The sequence below is a fragment of the Schistocerca cancellata genome, chromosome 4, assembly GCF_023864275.1.
Source record: "Schistocerca cancellata isolate TAMUIC-IGC-003103 chromosome 4, iqSchCanc2.1, whole genome shotgun sequence".
Classification (NCBI taxonomy): domain Eukaryota; kingdom Metazoa; phylum Arthropoda; class Insecta; order Orthoptera; family Acrididae; genus Schistocerca; species Schistocerca cancellata.
In genome coordinates this window covers 217,427,360-217,443,942 of record NC_064629.1, presented here as the reverse complement: position 1 = coordinate 217,443,942, position 16,583 = coordinate 217,427,360, and the positions used below count along the sequence as shown (strand labels likewise).

The following is a 16,583-nucleotide window of genomic DNA, read 5'->3' as shown; positions in this document are numbered from 1 at the left end:
ACAATGGGACCAACTAAAAATACACTATAAGACAAAAAAAGAAAAATGATGCACTATGAAGAAATTATCTGAAAGGAACAGAAATCGGTAGATGTGATGTACATATAAAGACAAAAAGATGATTCAAGTTGCAGAAAAATTGGATGATTTATTCAAGAGAAAGGGCTTCACAAACTGAGTAAGACAATGATGCATTGGTCCTCCTTTTACCCTTATGCAAGCAGTTATTCAGCTTGGCACTGATTGACAGTCTTAGATTTGCTCCTGAGGGTTATCATGCCAAATTCTGTCCAACTGGCACGTTGGATCGTCAAAATCCTGAGGTGGTTGGAGGGCCCTGCCCGTAATGGTGCAAATGTTCTCAGTCGGGGAGAGATCTGGCGAAGGTAGGGTTTGAGTTTGGGAAGCGTGAGGACAAGTAGTAGAAGCTATTCCTGTGTACTGGTGGGCATTACTTTCCTGAGATGTAAGCCCAAGATGGCTTGCCATGAAGGGCAATGACGTGGGGTGTAGAATATCATTGATGCACCACTGTGCTGTAAGGGTGTCTTGGATGAAAACCAAAGCTGTTGTGGTATGATATGAAATGGCGCTTCAGACCATCACTCCTGGTTGTTAAGCTGTATGGCAGGTGATAATGAGGTTGGTATCCCACCTGTGTCCAGGATGTCTTCACAAATCTTCAGAGGTCATCGTTGGGGGCCTGGAATCTCCTTGACTGGAGTAGAATTGTCTTCAGTGATGTATCATGCTTTGAACTGAGCCCCAGCAACTTGCTGATTTCTGTCCCATTTGGATAATTCTTTCAAACTGTGTGTGTGTGTGTGTGTGTGTGTGTGTGTGTGTGTGTGTGTGATTTGTCCCTTAACATAATAATCTAAATCATTTAATTCAGGTACAGGAGGCATATCAAATTTTGGTAAAATTTCACCACAAACGAAGAACATCTAATGTAAACAAACAGCATAATAATAATAGTAATAATACAGTTTTGTTATATATACATACATAATTACCCCTTGCTCAAGTTATAATTTCATCCTCTGTGAATTCTTCTATTGAATAGTAGCATTTTTCCTACAGAATCTGCTGTAACTTCGCTTTTAAAATTTCTGTCTCCATGTTAAATATTTTTTGTGCCCATTAATTTGTAATATATTGTCGTCCCCATATACTGAGGAGTCCATGCATATAATTTCAAATGCTGTGTGGTAGCATAAAATTATTTTGTTTCTTTTATTACATGTATGGTTAAAATTCTTCACATCAAATAATTTTTGTCTGCTGTGTAGGAAAATTATAATTTCATAAATGTATATGGAGGAACAGTTAGGATTTAGAAGTTTCCAAAATAATGGGTGACAAGACTCAGTTTACTGTGCAGTACACATGTATCCCACAGTTTTCTTTTGCAGTTTCAGTTTCATGATACATTACTTGAACTTCCCCAGAAAATTATCCTGTATTTAATTACAGATTCAAAATAACTATGATAAGGAATTTTTTATGTACTCAAGTCAGTGGAATTCGCTAGTATATGCAATGCAACTGCAAAACTGATTAGTCTATTTGATAGGAAGTCAATATGTGTATTCCAGCTTAAGTTCTTGTTCACATCTAGTCCCAGGAATTTGAGCATGTCAACTACTTTCATAGGTTGATTGTTGTGTTGACTTTTAAATTTCACACTTTTTGAATATTTGGTTTTGAAATGTACCATATGGATTTTTGCAATGTTCAGTTTCAATCCATTTAGCAGGAACCAGTTATCTAAGGTACCCAGTGTGCTTAAAGTGGAGCTCAGAATTCATTCTGCATCATCATTTTCAATTAAAACAGGAGTATCATCTGCAAACATAACAGATGGGTAAATTTTTTTTGAGTAAGTCCTTTACGTAGAATAGGAACAGGATTGGCCCCAAAATGGAACCTTGGAATACTGTACTCCATTTAGAATAATAATTAACTGCATCTAAGGTGATAGTTGCCCTTTGTTATCAGTTGTGTAAGTACGATGTTAGGCAATTTAGAGCATTGTCCTTAATTTGGTATTTGTACAATTTGTAGTTAAGTCACAGTTCATGGAGTCAAATGCTTTTTGTGAGATCCCAGAAGATACCTGCAATTTTACTCCTCTGATCCAATGATTGGCCTATCTTTTCAGTAAAGTTGTTCACTGCATCCCGAGTATTTTTTTCCTGGTCAACATCTGAATTGGTTACTTGTAATCATATCCTTTTTTATGATAAAGTTTTTGATGTGGTTTGCAGCTGCTTTATCTAACACTTCTGACGGGGCTGGAAGAATAAAAATAGCCCGATAGTTTTCCATGTCTTCCCTCTGCCCCTTCTTGAACAGAGGTCTGACTTTGGCATACTTCAGAACTTCGGTAAGGCATCCCTATTCAAAAGATTGGTTGAATAGTTTAATTGGGGGAGGTGCTATTATGCCATGCACTGTTTTAATCACTTTAGTGGGTCTCTGCAATTGTGAATGCATGAGAGTTTTTTATGTTCAGTGGGAGAAAACATAACTGATTACATTTAACAAAGTTCACAGCACTTTATGGCCTCGATGTAGGAAACTAGGAGATGAAACTGTGACCATTAATCAGATAACCCATCCCCAAACTTTAGATGAGCAGAAAATTTCAGGGATTGACTGGTTTAGTAACTTTGTGGGAAAAGATTCAAGACTGAAGATTCCGTTTCTTTTCTTGATAATAATAATATTCGTAATGGATTCTAGCGTAAATATTGGAAAAAGATAAGGTATTTATAGTTACTTGTTTGGTTATGTTCCTCTGTTTCAGACTGATTCTTTATTCCTTAATTTCTGAAAGGTCATCCATACAGTTTGTCTAGTCACCTAATGAACAAAATGCAATCATGTGGAACATTGGGCCACCTTTGTGATTGGTTGAAGAGATTTTATAACAGATAGAACACAGTATATCATTCTAATTGGAGAGAAATCATCAGACATAGAAGTAATTTTGGCATATGTCAGGGAAGTATAGGGGTATCATTACCATTCACAATATACTGAGTGATTAAAGATGAACTTTCAAATCGCTGTAGAAATAACATCACTTGTCAGAATGACATCAAATTGCAACGGAATATTATCGGAGAAGGGAGAAAACGTATGGCAGAAGAAAAATATATAGTTACAAAATGTAGCAATAGATGGCACTGTAAGCATCATAATCTAATAATGGTCGACTACAAATGACAAATGAATCATATAACAATGCCTAAGGTGTACGTTTGACAGGAAACAAACTGCATTGTACTACTCAGTGTCCCAGTGTCCATGGGTGTATGGGTGTGATACTGTTAGTTAAGTAAGCTCAGCCGGCCAGTGTGGCCACGCGGTTAAAGGCGCTTCAGTCTGGAACCGCGCGACCGCTACAGTCGCAGGTTCGAATCCTGCCTCGGGCATGGATGTGTGTGATGTCCTTAGGTTAGTTAGGTTTAAGTAGTTCTAAGTTCTACCCTTAGAACATCTGATGACCTCAGATGTTAAGTCCCATAGTGCTCAGAGCCATTTGAACCATTTTACGTAAGCTCATCCACCACAGTGAGGTCATATCACATTGGATGGGAAAAGTCGATTTTTAATTGTCCTGAGGCCAAAACCCGGATGAAAAGCATCAATCAAAATCAAATCGGATTATTAATTTCCGTGTGACTGGCGGAAAACATGTTCAATATGCTGTCCACTGTTTTCTGCAAAAAGTGGAAATCGAGAAACAGCATGTTCCACAACTGATCAAAGTGTTTCCGGGGTCACGTTCAGAATGTGTTGCGTAATGCATATCTTCACTGCAGCTAAGTATGCAATAATGACACCGAAAACAACAACTTCCAGACAGCACCAAGGCCAGTAGTCACACAGATTAAGATCAGGTGATCGGGTCGGCCAGGCTATAGGGAAATGGTGGCTGATCATTCTAGCATTTTCGAAATGCCGCTTCAGTAGCTGCTTAACTAGATTTGCAACGTGCAGAGTTGTGTCATCTTGCTTAAAAATGATCCCATCCACACATCCACGCTGTTGGAGCGCTGGAATGACGTGGTTGCGCAAAAGACTCGTAGCACTTAGCAGTGACAATACGGATAACAGGACCGGTAGCAGCTCTCTCTCCGAAAAAATATGGCACTATGATAAGTGATGCCATAAATCCGCACCACACAGTAACATTTTCAGGGTGGAGTTGTACTGGCTGATTTGAGTGTGGATTTTCCATTGCTCATATTCGACAATTCTGTGTATTGACATATCCTGTCAGATGGAAGTGGGCTTCGTCTGTCCACAAAATATTCTGCGGCCAATCGTTGTCCACTTCCATTCAAGCAAGAAATTCTAAATCGAAGGTCTCTCTTGCTGGCAGGTCAACAGGAAGCTACTCATGCACAGGGGTAATTTTCAATGGACAGCAAAGAAGGACCTTTTGTAGATTTTACACTCTGTGCTCACGGATATGTCGAATGTTTGGGCAATTCTCCACACACCACACATTTGCACACCCCCACTCGTCTCCTCCTGCATTGTTGTGGCCACTGCTTCCACTGACGTCGAATAAATTCGTTTCCTCCTATCAGGTTGCACACCAAAAGAACCTGTCTTTTCGAATTTCCCAATCAGTTTTTCCAGACTCACAGCAGTCATCAGACCAACGCCTTTTTTTTCAAATCCTCCAGTGTCTGGAACTTCCGCAGAGCGGTGTGTGCACAGTCAACATTCTTTAATATGGCTGTACAAGCAAAAAACGATCATGCATTGAGATTGTCATGGGGAACGTCACAGATGCGAAAGGAGGAAAAGCCATGTACCCAGCATGTTTATACCAACTTCATTGGGTTGTGGGCATGACAGGTGTTTTCATTTACATATTCTGACACATACAGCACCATCTATTGATCAATTTTCACGCTATTTTTTCCTTCTGCCGTACATTTTCCACCTTCTCCGATAATATTCTGTTGCAATTTGATGTCATTCTGACCAGTGGTGTTATTTCTACAGTGTTTTGCAAGTTTAATTATAATCACCCTGTATATAAATGACCTAGTGGATAAAGTCAGAGGTTCTGGTAGGCTTTTTGCAGATGATGCTGTTACATACAGAAGAGTCCCAACAATAGAAAATTGTAGCCAACTGTATGTTTAACTTGGAATCAAGATTACAGTTAGGGGAACTAATTTCCTTTTGTTTCACTGAACCACCATCTCCCTTTCATGGATAAAGTTCAAAAGTTCTGTTTAACACACCTTGGACATGTATGTGCTGAGCAAAGGTGTGGGAGATGGGAAGTGCACCATGGTTAGACCATGTTAGAAATATGCTCCAAAAGCAAAGAGATTTCAGCATAACCAAAACATTGTGGACAAACATAAAATGGAAAAAAATAGTGCAAGGAGAGGCATATGTGAACCTTTCAATAATTTGAAAATAAAATTCTCTCTACCAATCTATAGAAAATTCTAAGCAATTTTGGTCTTCTGTTTATTGATTTGTTATTCATATAACATATCAATACTACCTGTACAGACACTCAGTGACCATAATGTCAACTGAAATGGTGCATTACAGGGATAAGGCTATAATACAGAATTCCTTCTCTCAACACAGTTTCATTTAGTAAAGCAGTGATGTGGTTCTTCCTGTCAGTCATCACACAAGTGCTAAAATGACGAATAACAAAATAAGTGACCATGGAATAGGAAGTCAACTGAAGTCATTTAACAGAGGAATGATGACAGTATCTCATGAAGTACCTAAATGATTCTGCACACAGTATGGGGCAGAACTCGCTTCTCTTTAACAGCACTACATGACAGGTTGCTGGAACAACAAAGCGTTGTAAGTGATGGGAAAAATTTATGGGTGAATCTCATTTTGAAAAAGGTTTGCCATACAGATGTTCACAATTATAGCCCTATATCACTGACCACAGTCTGTTGTAGAATTTTGAAAGATTTCTTATGCTCCTGTATTATAAATTCTGAAGACAAAAATATCCTCTAGGAATGAAAATAGTTTCCACAGACAGTGATATTTTCAAACGCAGCTCCGTCTATTCATTCACAAGGCCCAGAAAGCAATAGATGATGTCACCAAGAGTGATTCTTTGTTCCTTAATTCTTGAAGACATTCCATATGGGTACACAATGCCACCTAATGAACAAAATAAAATATAGCATACCAAATGAGATAACAGCTTGGGTCTTAACTAATGTTCCAAATCACTAAATGCAGAACTTAATAGAGCAATGAGACCAAATTTATATTTCGAAGAAGGCAGAATTAAATTCTCGTTTGTCCATCTTGATTTAAGGTTTTCCCTAACCCATTCAGGCTAGTACCTACCCCTTCAGTGAAATCAAGATTTTATCATATTCTGATTCATTTTGCTATCCCATATGAGGCCTTTTGAAGCCTTGAAGTCATTCACAGAAGCAAACTTCTTTTCATCCCCACCAGTATGCAGCAGACCTCTCCTTAGAATCTTTCTCGATGTGACTGACAACTTTTCTTTAAGATCCACTCATCCCAAACTTCTTTATAGAATTTGTTCTCCTGGGTAATTTTTGTTACCAACTGAAATTTATGCTCATTATATTTAGCTAAATATTTCTTATAGTAGCCATCCATTTCAGTTAACATGTTTTCCTCCTTAGTGTCAGAGCTCATTTCTCTGTTTAGTGCTACGGTCGCAGGTTCGGATCCTGCCTCGGGCATGGATGTGTTTGATGTCCTTAGGCTAGTTAGGTTTAAGTAGTTCTAAGTCTAGGGGACTGGTGACCTCAGATGTTGAGTCCCGTAGTGCTCGAAGCCTAAGCCTCGGTTTAGGACATATGACCTCTATGTAAAACCTTGTAGAAGTTCCAATTTTATCCCTCTGGATGATCTGATACTGATTTGTCATGGTCAATTCATCCCAGTCTTCTATGGATAGTCCAACCAAGCCCACACCATCCCCCACAAGCACTGGCAACCTCATGCTTGCACATCCAAGTAAAAGCTGAGCTGAACTGTCTGTGTTACTCCACAGTCTTCCTCTATAAACAGCCATTCAGTAATTTAATTTTTCTCTTATGCTTTATCACAGGAGGTGGCTGGTACATGTTAGGTGTGCAGCTTTTGTCAGTGGTCTGCTTGGTAACATGGGGCATAACAACAAATTTCCTGCTTCTCTTTGTAAGTACAAGACCAATTTGACTCAGCATGGTGCATAAATATAAATGAATAATCTTCTGCAATAAAAACTGCAGTGTTCATTTTACACAGTAAACAAGTCTAGAAAATCTAAAACTAAAATACATTAGAAGATATTCGTTTAGCTATATTGAACAATACTATATGCTGGATGATCACAGGAAAAAGCACAACATAAAACCACACAATGAAAGGGTATATTCTCAGAAATTAGCTTTGACTACAAGCAGTATACCAAAGCCAGGACAGAATGATGATAGTAATTTTTTTGTATCAAAACGAAAATTCTCTCACAAAAATATAAAATTATGAGATACAATCATTGATCAGTGCTTGTCATCAGGACAAATGACAGTATTGCTTATAGATGTTCTCTTTCATGTAACCACCCTTCCCCTTTTCCGTCTTTCTCACCCCTTGTCACAACAAATGAATCCATCTCTCCCTATGGTCTGAGCGACTTGTCTTTCCTCTTTAACCTTCCTCAATCTCATCTTCTCTCCTCCCTGAGGAAGGAACTATTGGTTCCAAAATCTATCGCAGTACTGCCATTTCAACATTTCCCCTTAATGTAAGCATTAACCAGAACTAGGTTTTTTATGTTAATTATCATGCTTACTTTCAGCCTATGTCATTAGTGAAGTTGGAAAGCATGAGATTCATAGTTATTTTTTAATGGCACTAGGAGTCTGACCCTGTTGCAGGAAGTTTCAGAAATGATAGTGGCACCTTTGCTCCTTCACTCAGTTTGAGGTAACGTTTGTAGTGACTACACTGCCAGTCAGTTCTCTCTAGCAACCATTTCTGTCAAACTAGTTTCTATTTATGTGTCCTAACCAGCCTGAAAAATGAATTTGCCATTTTTCTAAAGGTTGTATTCATACATGACATTAAAAATCATTTATGCAAGTATACACTCCAGAGCCAAATCTATCAAATTCCGACCAGCACGGAACTTGGTGCACCATTTCTCAATGGTGATTTTCAAGAGACATGCTGCCCCATACACATTCTTCATTCTCCAATGGATGTTCGTCGGTGTTCATTCTTTGGCAGCCAAGAAAAGAATTACAGCACATTGACTTTGTTTGAATGCATTAGGTAATGGCACCATAGTTCATATTTCCACATTTACCACATGTGCATTGGAAAGAAACAAATGGCACACTAATCCCTTCCCTACATGTTAATGCACATATACCCACACTATAATCATGTTATATTGTGTGCAGAAAGACCCAGAAACTTTCTGATTGTCCATTATATGATTCCTGAAAAGGGGTATCAGCCTATTCAATAGTTGGGGCAACAGGCTATATAACTGACTTATCTGGCCTTCTAAAATTAGCCAATATGGATTTTTTATGTAGATATTATGGACAGCTGAAAGCAAGGTTAAACTACAGGCAATATGTTTTTGAAAGATGTTCAACTCTATTGTACAGTTCAATGATGATGACATAATCTTGAATAAAATATTCTGAAGGTAAAATAGTCCCCCATTTCAATCTCAAGGAGGGACTAATGAAAAGAATGTTGTCATTAGAAAGAACAAATATAACATTCTATGGGTTAGACCTTGGTATTTCATGTCTGTTAATGAAGTAGCTAGATTAAAGAATTTGAAAACAGAAATGGGTTGGCTGAAATGAGATGTAATAAGAATTGTAGAACTGTGGTGGCAGGAAGAAAATGCTGCTGACCCAGTGAGTACAGGTTTACCATCAAAAAATTAAACAGGTGTAACACTGCGGTGGAACTAATAAGGAATAAGCACTAAGAATGTAAGTGAACCACTATTAACAGCAATATAGTGGTCACCCATAACAGGGAAAAGAACCTCTGGAGAGGAGAGGTTCCAGCTGTTTGAAAATAAAGATCTCAGATGGAAAGCTAATATGAAACATACACAGAAAAGCTGAAATGTGGAAGGAATACATAGTGTCCATACACTGAAAATAAACTTGAAGGCAATGTTATAGAAATGTAAAATGAAGTAAATAAAGATAATATGGGGTTTATGATACTATGAGAGGAATTTAACAGAACTCTAAAAGACCTAAGTCTAAACAAGTTCCTGGAGTAGATGACATTCTCTCAGGATTATTGAAATTCTCCAGAGAACCAACCATGACAAAGCTATTACACCTTGTATGCACCGAATAGAATGGATTAACGAGAATTGTTCTTGTTGTAACTTCAGTAGTATCAGGAAGAATAACTGGAAGGCAACTGAAATCATTTATTTCAAAATGATAATTCCTGATGATGAAATTGTCACTACATGTTCATCACCATTTGAAGCCATTATGACACATTTAAAGGCAACAATGCAGCTGAACATCATAATGGTTCATTTGTAACACAGGCAAAAACAACTTCACCCAAACTAATGCTGGTGTAACTCTTCCCTGATTGTTACACATAAATGACACAATAATCTGGATGAAAAGACACTTGCTGTAGTTATTTTTAATATTTTGTCACAAGTTATGTGAGAATAATGTATAATTTGTGTGTTTGGATGAAAATAAATGTGACATGTGTGTTTATGGCTTTCACCCAAGGTATTCTATTTTTGTCTGAATGTCTAAGTTAACTTATCCAGAATCCCAACAACCCATGTGGCCTATAGCCTCATCTGTTCTGGGTGAACATGGTTCCACAATCATCCCAAATTCAAAAAAATAAAGTGCTGACTCATTTCAATATTACTGAGCCATCAGTCTGGTAAGTCATTTTCGCAAAATACTAACTCAGAATACTTCAGGAAGAATGGGATGGCTACTAGAAGATGAGATGAGGAAGATCTGTTTTGATTTAAGAGAAATGTAGGAATATCTGAATGAATATGGACCTTATGATGCATCATAGAGGATGAACGGGGAAAAAAGCAAACCTACATTTATAGCTTGTGTAAATTTAGAGATATCTTTTGAAATTGTTGGCTTGAACACACTCTTTAAAATTCTCACTGTAGCAGAGATCTAAATACAGGGAGCAAAGGTTATTTATAACTTATACAGAAACTAACAGCAGAAACAAGAGTGAAAGAAAATGACAGGCAAGGAGGAGTTAAGACAAGGTTGTAGCCTTCCTGTTATTAAATCTGTACATTGAGCGAATAGTAACGAAAATGAAGGAGAAACCTGGAAAGGGAATTAAAACTCGGGCAGAAGAAATAAAAATTTGAGGTTTTTATCAGAGACAGCAAAGGACTTGGAAGATCAGTTGTGCATAATTAATGATGAATTGAAACGAGTTGTAAAATGAAAATCAACAAAAAGCAAGAACAATAGAATATAGCCAAATAAATCAGTTGATGTTGAGGGTATTAGAGTAGGAAATCAGACACTAGAATTGGTAGATGATATTTGTGATTTGGAAAGCAAAAAAACTAATGATGGCGCAGGTAGAGAGAACGTAAAATGCAAGCTGGCAACAGCAAGAAAAGTGTATCAGGAAAGAGAAAGTTATTGACATTAAATATAAATTTAAGTTTTAAGAAGTCTTTTACTGAAGGTGCTTGTATGGTATGTCACCTTGTATTGAAGTGAAACATGATGATACATCATTCAGACAATACAGAGATGTTGAGTCACAGACAGGCACAACAAAAAGACTGCTATAAATCTAAGCTTTCGGCCAAAAGTTGGAAACACGCGCACATTCACACAAACAAAACTCACACTCACATGACCAGTGTCTCTGGACATTGTTATCCCATCCTGGATTGTCCATTGTTTCATATCATTCAGATAAGAAGAGAATAGAAGCTTTTGAAATTCGATACTATAAACTAACACTGAACAATGGATGAGTTGATTGGCTAACTACTGGGAAAGTACTGAATGAAAATGGAGAGAAAAGAGCATTATGGCACAACTTCGCTAAAAGAAGTGATTGGTTTATAGGGAACACCCTGAGGCATCAAGAAATAGTCAGTCTGGTAACCAATAAAGTGTGGGGGTTAAAACATACACAGAAAACCAAGGCTTCACTACAGTAAGCTGTTCTTAATGGATGTATGTTGATTTAGGTATGTGGAGTCAGAGAGGCTTGCCCAGGATAGACAAGTATGGAGAGTTGCATCAAACCTGTCTTTGAACTGAGGACTATATCAACAGCAACAACAAGGTCAGCCTCCAGCAAAGGCACTACTATACCATTATAGGTCATGATCTAGGTTTCCACCATTACTTGTTAATGATGTTGAAGATGAGCTACTCTGTCAACAGTCCCTCTTCAAGACCTGAGATGTCCTGTATGCACTGGGATCCTTGTAGCCTCAAGTTTTATGATAACTGACAATAGGAAATAACACCCAAAGTTGAACAACAGAGCAAGAAAAGTTAATGATTAACTCGCAGATCAAATTACCATCAGAACACAGAGCTGTTATATTTTTGGCTAAATAGAAACAGTTATCGAGTAATAAATGTTTTTGATTTTTATATAAAAATCAATTTCTTCAGATACAGAATCAGTCACTGCCACATGAGCGTGTACTCCAGAACTCCTTGCAAACAATCTTCAGATACATGTTCCATTACATGGTTCCAGCACAAATATGCCTGCTAAGACAACTGTTCAGAATGTACCTACCATTAAATTATAGCTAAAACACCAGAATAGTTAAAGAACTGTTTTAAAAATATAGAAACTACACCTTTGTAATGCTTTTTGCCTAATTACAGTAGCTACTCACCAAATACAGAAGGTGAGGTAGCAGACTGCCACAGTGAAAAAGACTGTTAAAATATTTGCTTTTGGATTAAGTCCTTCTCATGTACAAAACACACACATTCACACAAGCACAACTCATGCACATGTGGCCACAGTCTCCGGGCACTGAGGTCTGACTGCAAACTACATCTGACATGAGTAGCAATCTTTTAGGGTGGGTGGTGGGGTGTGGAGGATGGAGCCATTGGATGGAGGGTGAGAGAGATAGCATGGTAGGACTGCAAGAAGATGCTAGTGCTGTCTGTGGGGGTGTGCAGGGACATGGTGTGGACGGCATTGGGTTGCTAGGTGCAGCATTGGAGGCTATGCTTGGGGTTGGAGATGGGGGGGGGGGGGGGGGGGGAAGAAGGAAAGGAAGAGGACAGAGGTGAGAAGTAGAGTAGGCGGTAGTGGGTATGGGACAGGACTTGCATCTAAGTCTATTGCAGGGATATGAGCCATAAGGCAATGGTTTGAGAGCAGAGGTAAAGTTGGGAGATCAGAAGATCAAGGATACTGAGTAGGAAATGAAGAACACGTTTTGTATGCAGTGATTGCAATGCAGCCACTTTCACTGTTCCAAGATGACTGGTTTCAACAGTCTTTTGCTGCCATCATATGATTTTATGGAATTTGGCAACAAATTGTCTTATTACATTACATGAAGGCAAAGCATAAAAGGCACTCCACACATATACATATCTCAAAAAAAAACTCAGTTGGTAAAAAAAACACACACACACACACACACACACACACACACAAAAGCATAGATGATACATGTGTTTTATCAACTGTGTGCAATTTAGCAAAGGGTTTGTATCAAGATATTACAGTTTAAACTGGTCATCTTGAGAACTGTGATTGTGATGTACAAAGTGTGGATCGACCACAGTACAATATGTGTACCTTACAAGATACTGAATTGATTCAGTGGCTGTTGGAATACAACTGTGGGAGGGATGGGGACGACATTCCTCATTTCAGTGCATGACGATTGGTAGTCAAAACCGTAGTGGAGATTTGGAGAATGTGATTCAGTTGGTACCTTCCTGGGTGATACTGAGTCACAAGAGAAGTGCTCCTCTGTGGTCAAACAGTGTGTATATGGGTTGTAATAGGTGACTGGAGAAACAAGGCACAGTAGATGTGTTTCTGGTACATTAGGACAATAATTTTGATCTGTGAAGGCCTCAGTGAGACCCTTGGCATGTTTGAAGATTATCACAACAGGCCTTAAACCAAAAACTTAATCTTCACAATGGTTGATATTTTCTAACAGTTTTTCACTTATGTTAATTTTTTAATATTTTGTTCTCCATGTTTTAATTTTTTCCGTTTTTAACCACTTATTCATATTTCTTGATTAAATCCTGTATTTCGTATTTGTTTAGTGTATAATCTCTTTTGTTACTATCATATTGTTTAATGTGTGGTATGTGGTGAAATTTGTCTAAATAGTGGTGACAGAAAATGGCATGATTTATTTTTTTCTACTGTTCTATTTTCTTCTATAGTTTTCAATACATCACCATCGAAACTTTTAATACCATTTGTAACTTTTACTGTTGTATCAGTAACAGGTCGATTTGTTTTCAAGTTTTTCATGTACTGTTCTTGGTTGTTTCTTCCATTTTACAAACTCTGCTTTTAATTATTCTTTTATCATTCTATTTTGTTTACCTATTTGAACAACCTCAGGCTCAGAAGTTTATATTTTGTGAAAATTCAAAAAAAATTAAAAACAATGATTTATATTTTCAACATTTTACGTTTTTATAATTTTATATTTTTAGAACTCTACATTTATGTTGATAGGAAATCTTTAATTTTGTTTCTAGGTTTCCTTCATTAATTTTACTAGTCATGTCTGTTTTAATAAAACTTAATTTATCATTATCCCAACATTTACTACACATTTCCTTAAAATTGCCAAATTTTGAATCACCACCGACAAACTTATGATAAATATAACTTAAATTTTTAAAGCTTCAATAAAAAATTTAAAAATTTTAAATTATGATAATTTGCTTTGATATTTTCGAAAATGTTTGGCCTAAATAGAAACAATCTATTACTTTACATCTACCCTCAAGGAACTAACTATGTCATGATTTTCAAGGTTAAAATTATGAAATATAACTGTGGAACTATTTTCACATTCAGCTAATAACATAATTTCATCATTATTATCAAGAAAAGTAGCTATTTCTCATTTTTATGTTTTTCAACCTTCTTGTAAGAGTTTTATGTTTTGTTCGATCAAACTCTTTAGAATAAATACATCAATGATTAATTTCACACCAGTTTAACCACCATGAGGCTAAAATCAATCATTAAAGAAGTTTTACAACAAGAACTTGGTCATATTATGTAACATCAAATGGAACTAGACAACTGCTTGCAGTGCTTCTTATTTAACTTCTTTTCTGGAACATAGAACAGAATTAAGTAAGACATTGTTGTGCTTATTTTTTAATTTCTTTTCTATAATTCTCAGTTTGGGTTCCCAGTTGCTTTGCACTTACATAAATAATTTTCAATGATATTACATTAGCTGCTTATTTCAATGTAAAAGTAATTCATCTGTTGTCCAAGAATGATTCATATAAGAGACTATTATATAGACATTGCTGTAGTTGGTTAATCTACAACTTTTTAACTGCAAAAAATTGTAAATTATATGGAGTAACTGCAGTAGTCTGTACTGTACAACATAGTTTGAAAAACTTAGAAAGATTTATATACAACTAAAAAGAACCTAATATATACATTAAAGAAGAAAAAATTGTAGATATAATTGTTATTGACAGCAATGTAACTGCAATAATCTGTACTGCGCAACACACTTTGCGAAGCTTAGAAAGATTTAAATACAACTGAAAAGAACCTAATATATACATTATAGAAGAAAAAATTGTAAATAAAGATCTTACTGACAGTGATGAAAAATTATGTATGGTTATAAAAGATGGTATTGGATAAGTTGTAGGCTTTAATAATACCATCACTGAAGCCATAAAAAACTTTTGCCAATGATGTTCCTAAATTATTTCATTCGAATTAATCAATATACATTTTAATTTAGCTGATGGGATGTTTGTAGAAAAAGTAAATATTTTTGTTGAGCAATTAATATTATTGTTTCTTTTAAACATTACTTATAATTTGGTGATTCTATGTTTTATGATCCAAAATATCCTATAAGAAATCACGGATTAGAAATTTGTTACTGATCAAAACAGTAATCTGATAGATGTTAATGGTGCTACTGTAACAGTTAGTTAAGAAATGAATTGAACAATTTTAAAGGATTTGCTTTACTATCTCATGAATAATAAATAATTAAAAATTATGACAGTATTCAGTTCTTAAGCCTTTGATAAAAATTTCTTGGATTTGCGTAATAACCAAGTCGTAACATTTGTGCACAGAGAGCATCAATTTTTAACTTGTTCTTGGTGTTCTAATAACATAATAATGATATCTAAACTGATGATCATGTAGTCTTAAAATAACGAAATTTGTTCTTTAATTAAGATCTTCTGTTTGTTGTACAGCATGTGTTAGTATTCCATTCTTTCTTTAACTCTGTCATTTGAAATTTCTATACTTTAATCAAATTTATAATGTGATTTTAAAAGAGATATTTGCCCTTTATTTTACTCATTTCTTTTAAATCATTATTTGAATTTCATCCTTCTTCCATATCATTTATATGACCTTTATATAAAACTATCAGTTTTTGTAATGTTATATTCTCCATATTTACAAACTGATGTTAAAACTTCATAAGTAACACATTTTCTGAATAGTTTGGTTCCTCCCTTTACTGTTTTAAATTTAAATTAAAGAATCTAAGCCTAGTTCATTGATGAATATTAATAATTATAGCCCTAGGGCTTAAATTTTTAAATATAAATTTATCTTCTTTATCAACGCTAGTCTAATTGCATATTCAGTATTCCAGAACTTCAGCAACATCTACAGCTTCAAAACAAGGCTTATTTTTTAATCAGTCATCATTACAACTAGTTTATCATTGTATTGAAGTTTCCTGTTGACAGGGTCTAGAAAAAAATTTATTAGATTTTTAGTTCTCATTTTTATTTTATATAAATATATCCCTAAATAAATGGAAGCCATTAAATCAAAGATTTGTAAACATTGGGGGCTGAGAAATTTTATTTCCAAGAAATATACAAAAGATGACTGTCAAGAAAAGTGTAGGCCTTGTTTAAATGAACATCATGAAAATATATTTAATAAAAATAAAATTCTTCATATGTGTGGAAAATATGTTTCTAAATATTATTATATAGTCTGAAGAACAGACTAAGTTCTATTTCTGATTTAAATGATAGCAGCATAATTTCTAAAAACATACATTCAAAAAATTCTGTGAATAGTCAAAACTACAGTTCGAATTGTTTTTATAAGTATGCAACATCTAAGATCAATATTCATTAACAGATAAAAATGAATTCTAGAGTATAACGAAAATAAGAACATTTATAATAATTCTTAATTCTACAAGCATCAGCTTAAAATATTTCTGTGTATAAATGGGTCTCTTTAAAGTATTGGAAGAGTTAGAAAATTATAATATAAAAAATATTTTGGAAGAAGCAACA

The 16,583-nt window shown here is 35.7% G+C and overlaps 1 protein-coding gene across 1 annotated transcript in view; it reads left to right on the top strand.

Moving 5' to 3' along the window:
• LOC126184824 (putative ammonium transporter 3) overlaps positions 1 to 16,583 on the top strand; it is a 265,519-nt gene that overhangs the window by 185,960 nt on the left and 62,976 nt on the right. Inside the window, exon 8 of the mRNA XM_049927407.1 lies at positions 7,118 to 7,206. Coding sequence (XP_049783364.1) covers positions 7,118 to 7,206 — 89 coding nt within the window. The remainder of the gene's footprint in view (positions 1 to 7,117; positions 7,207 to 16,583) is intronic.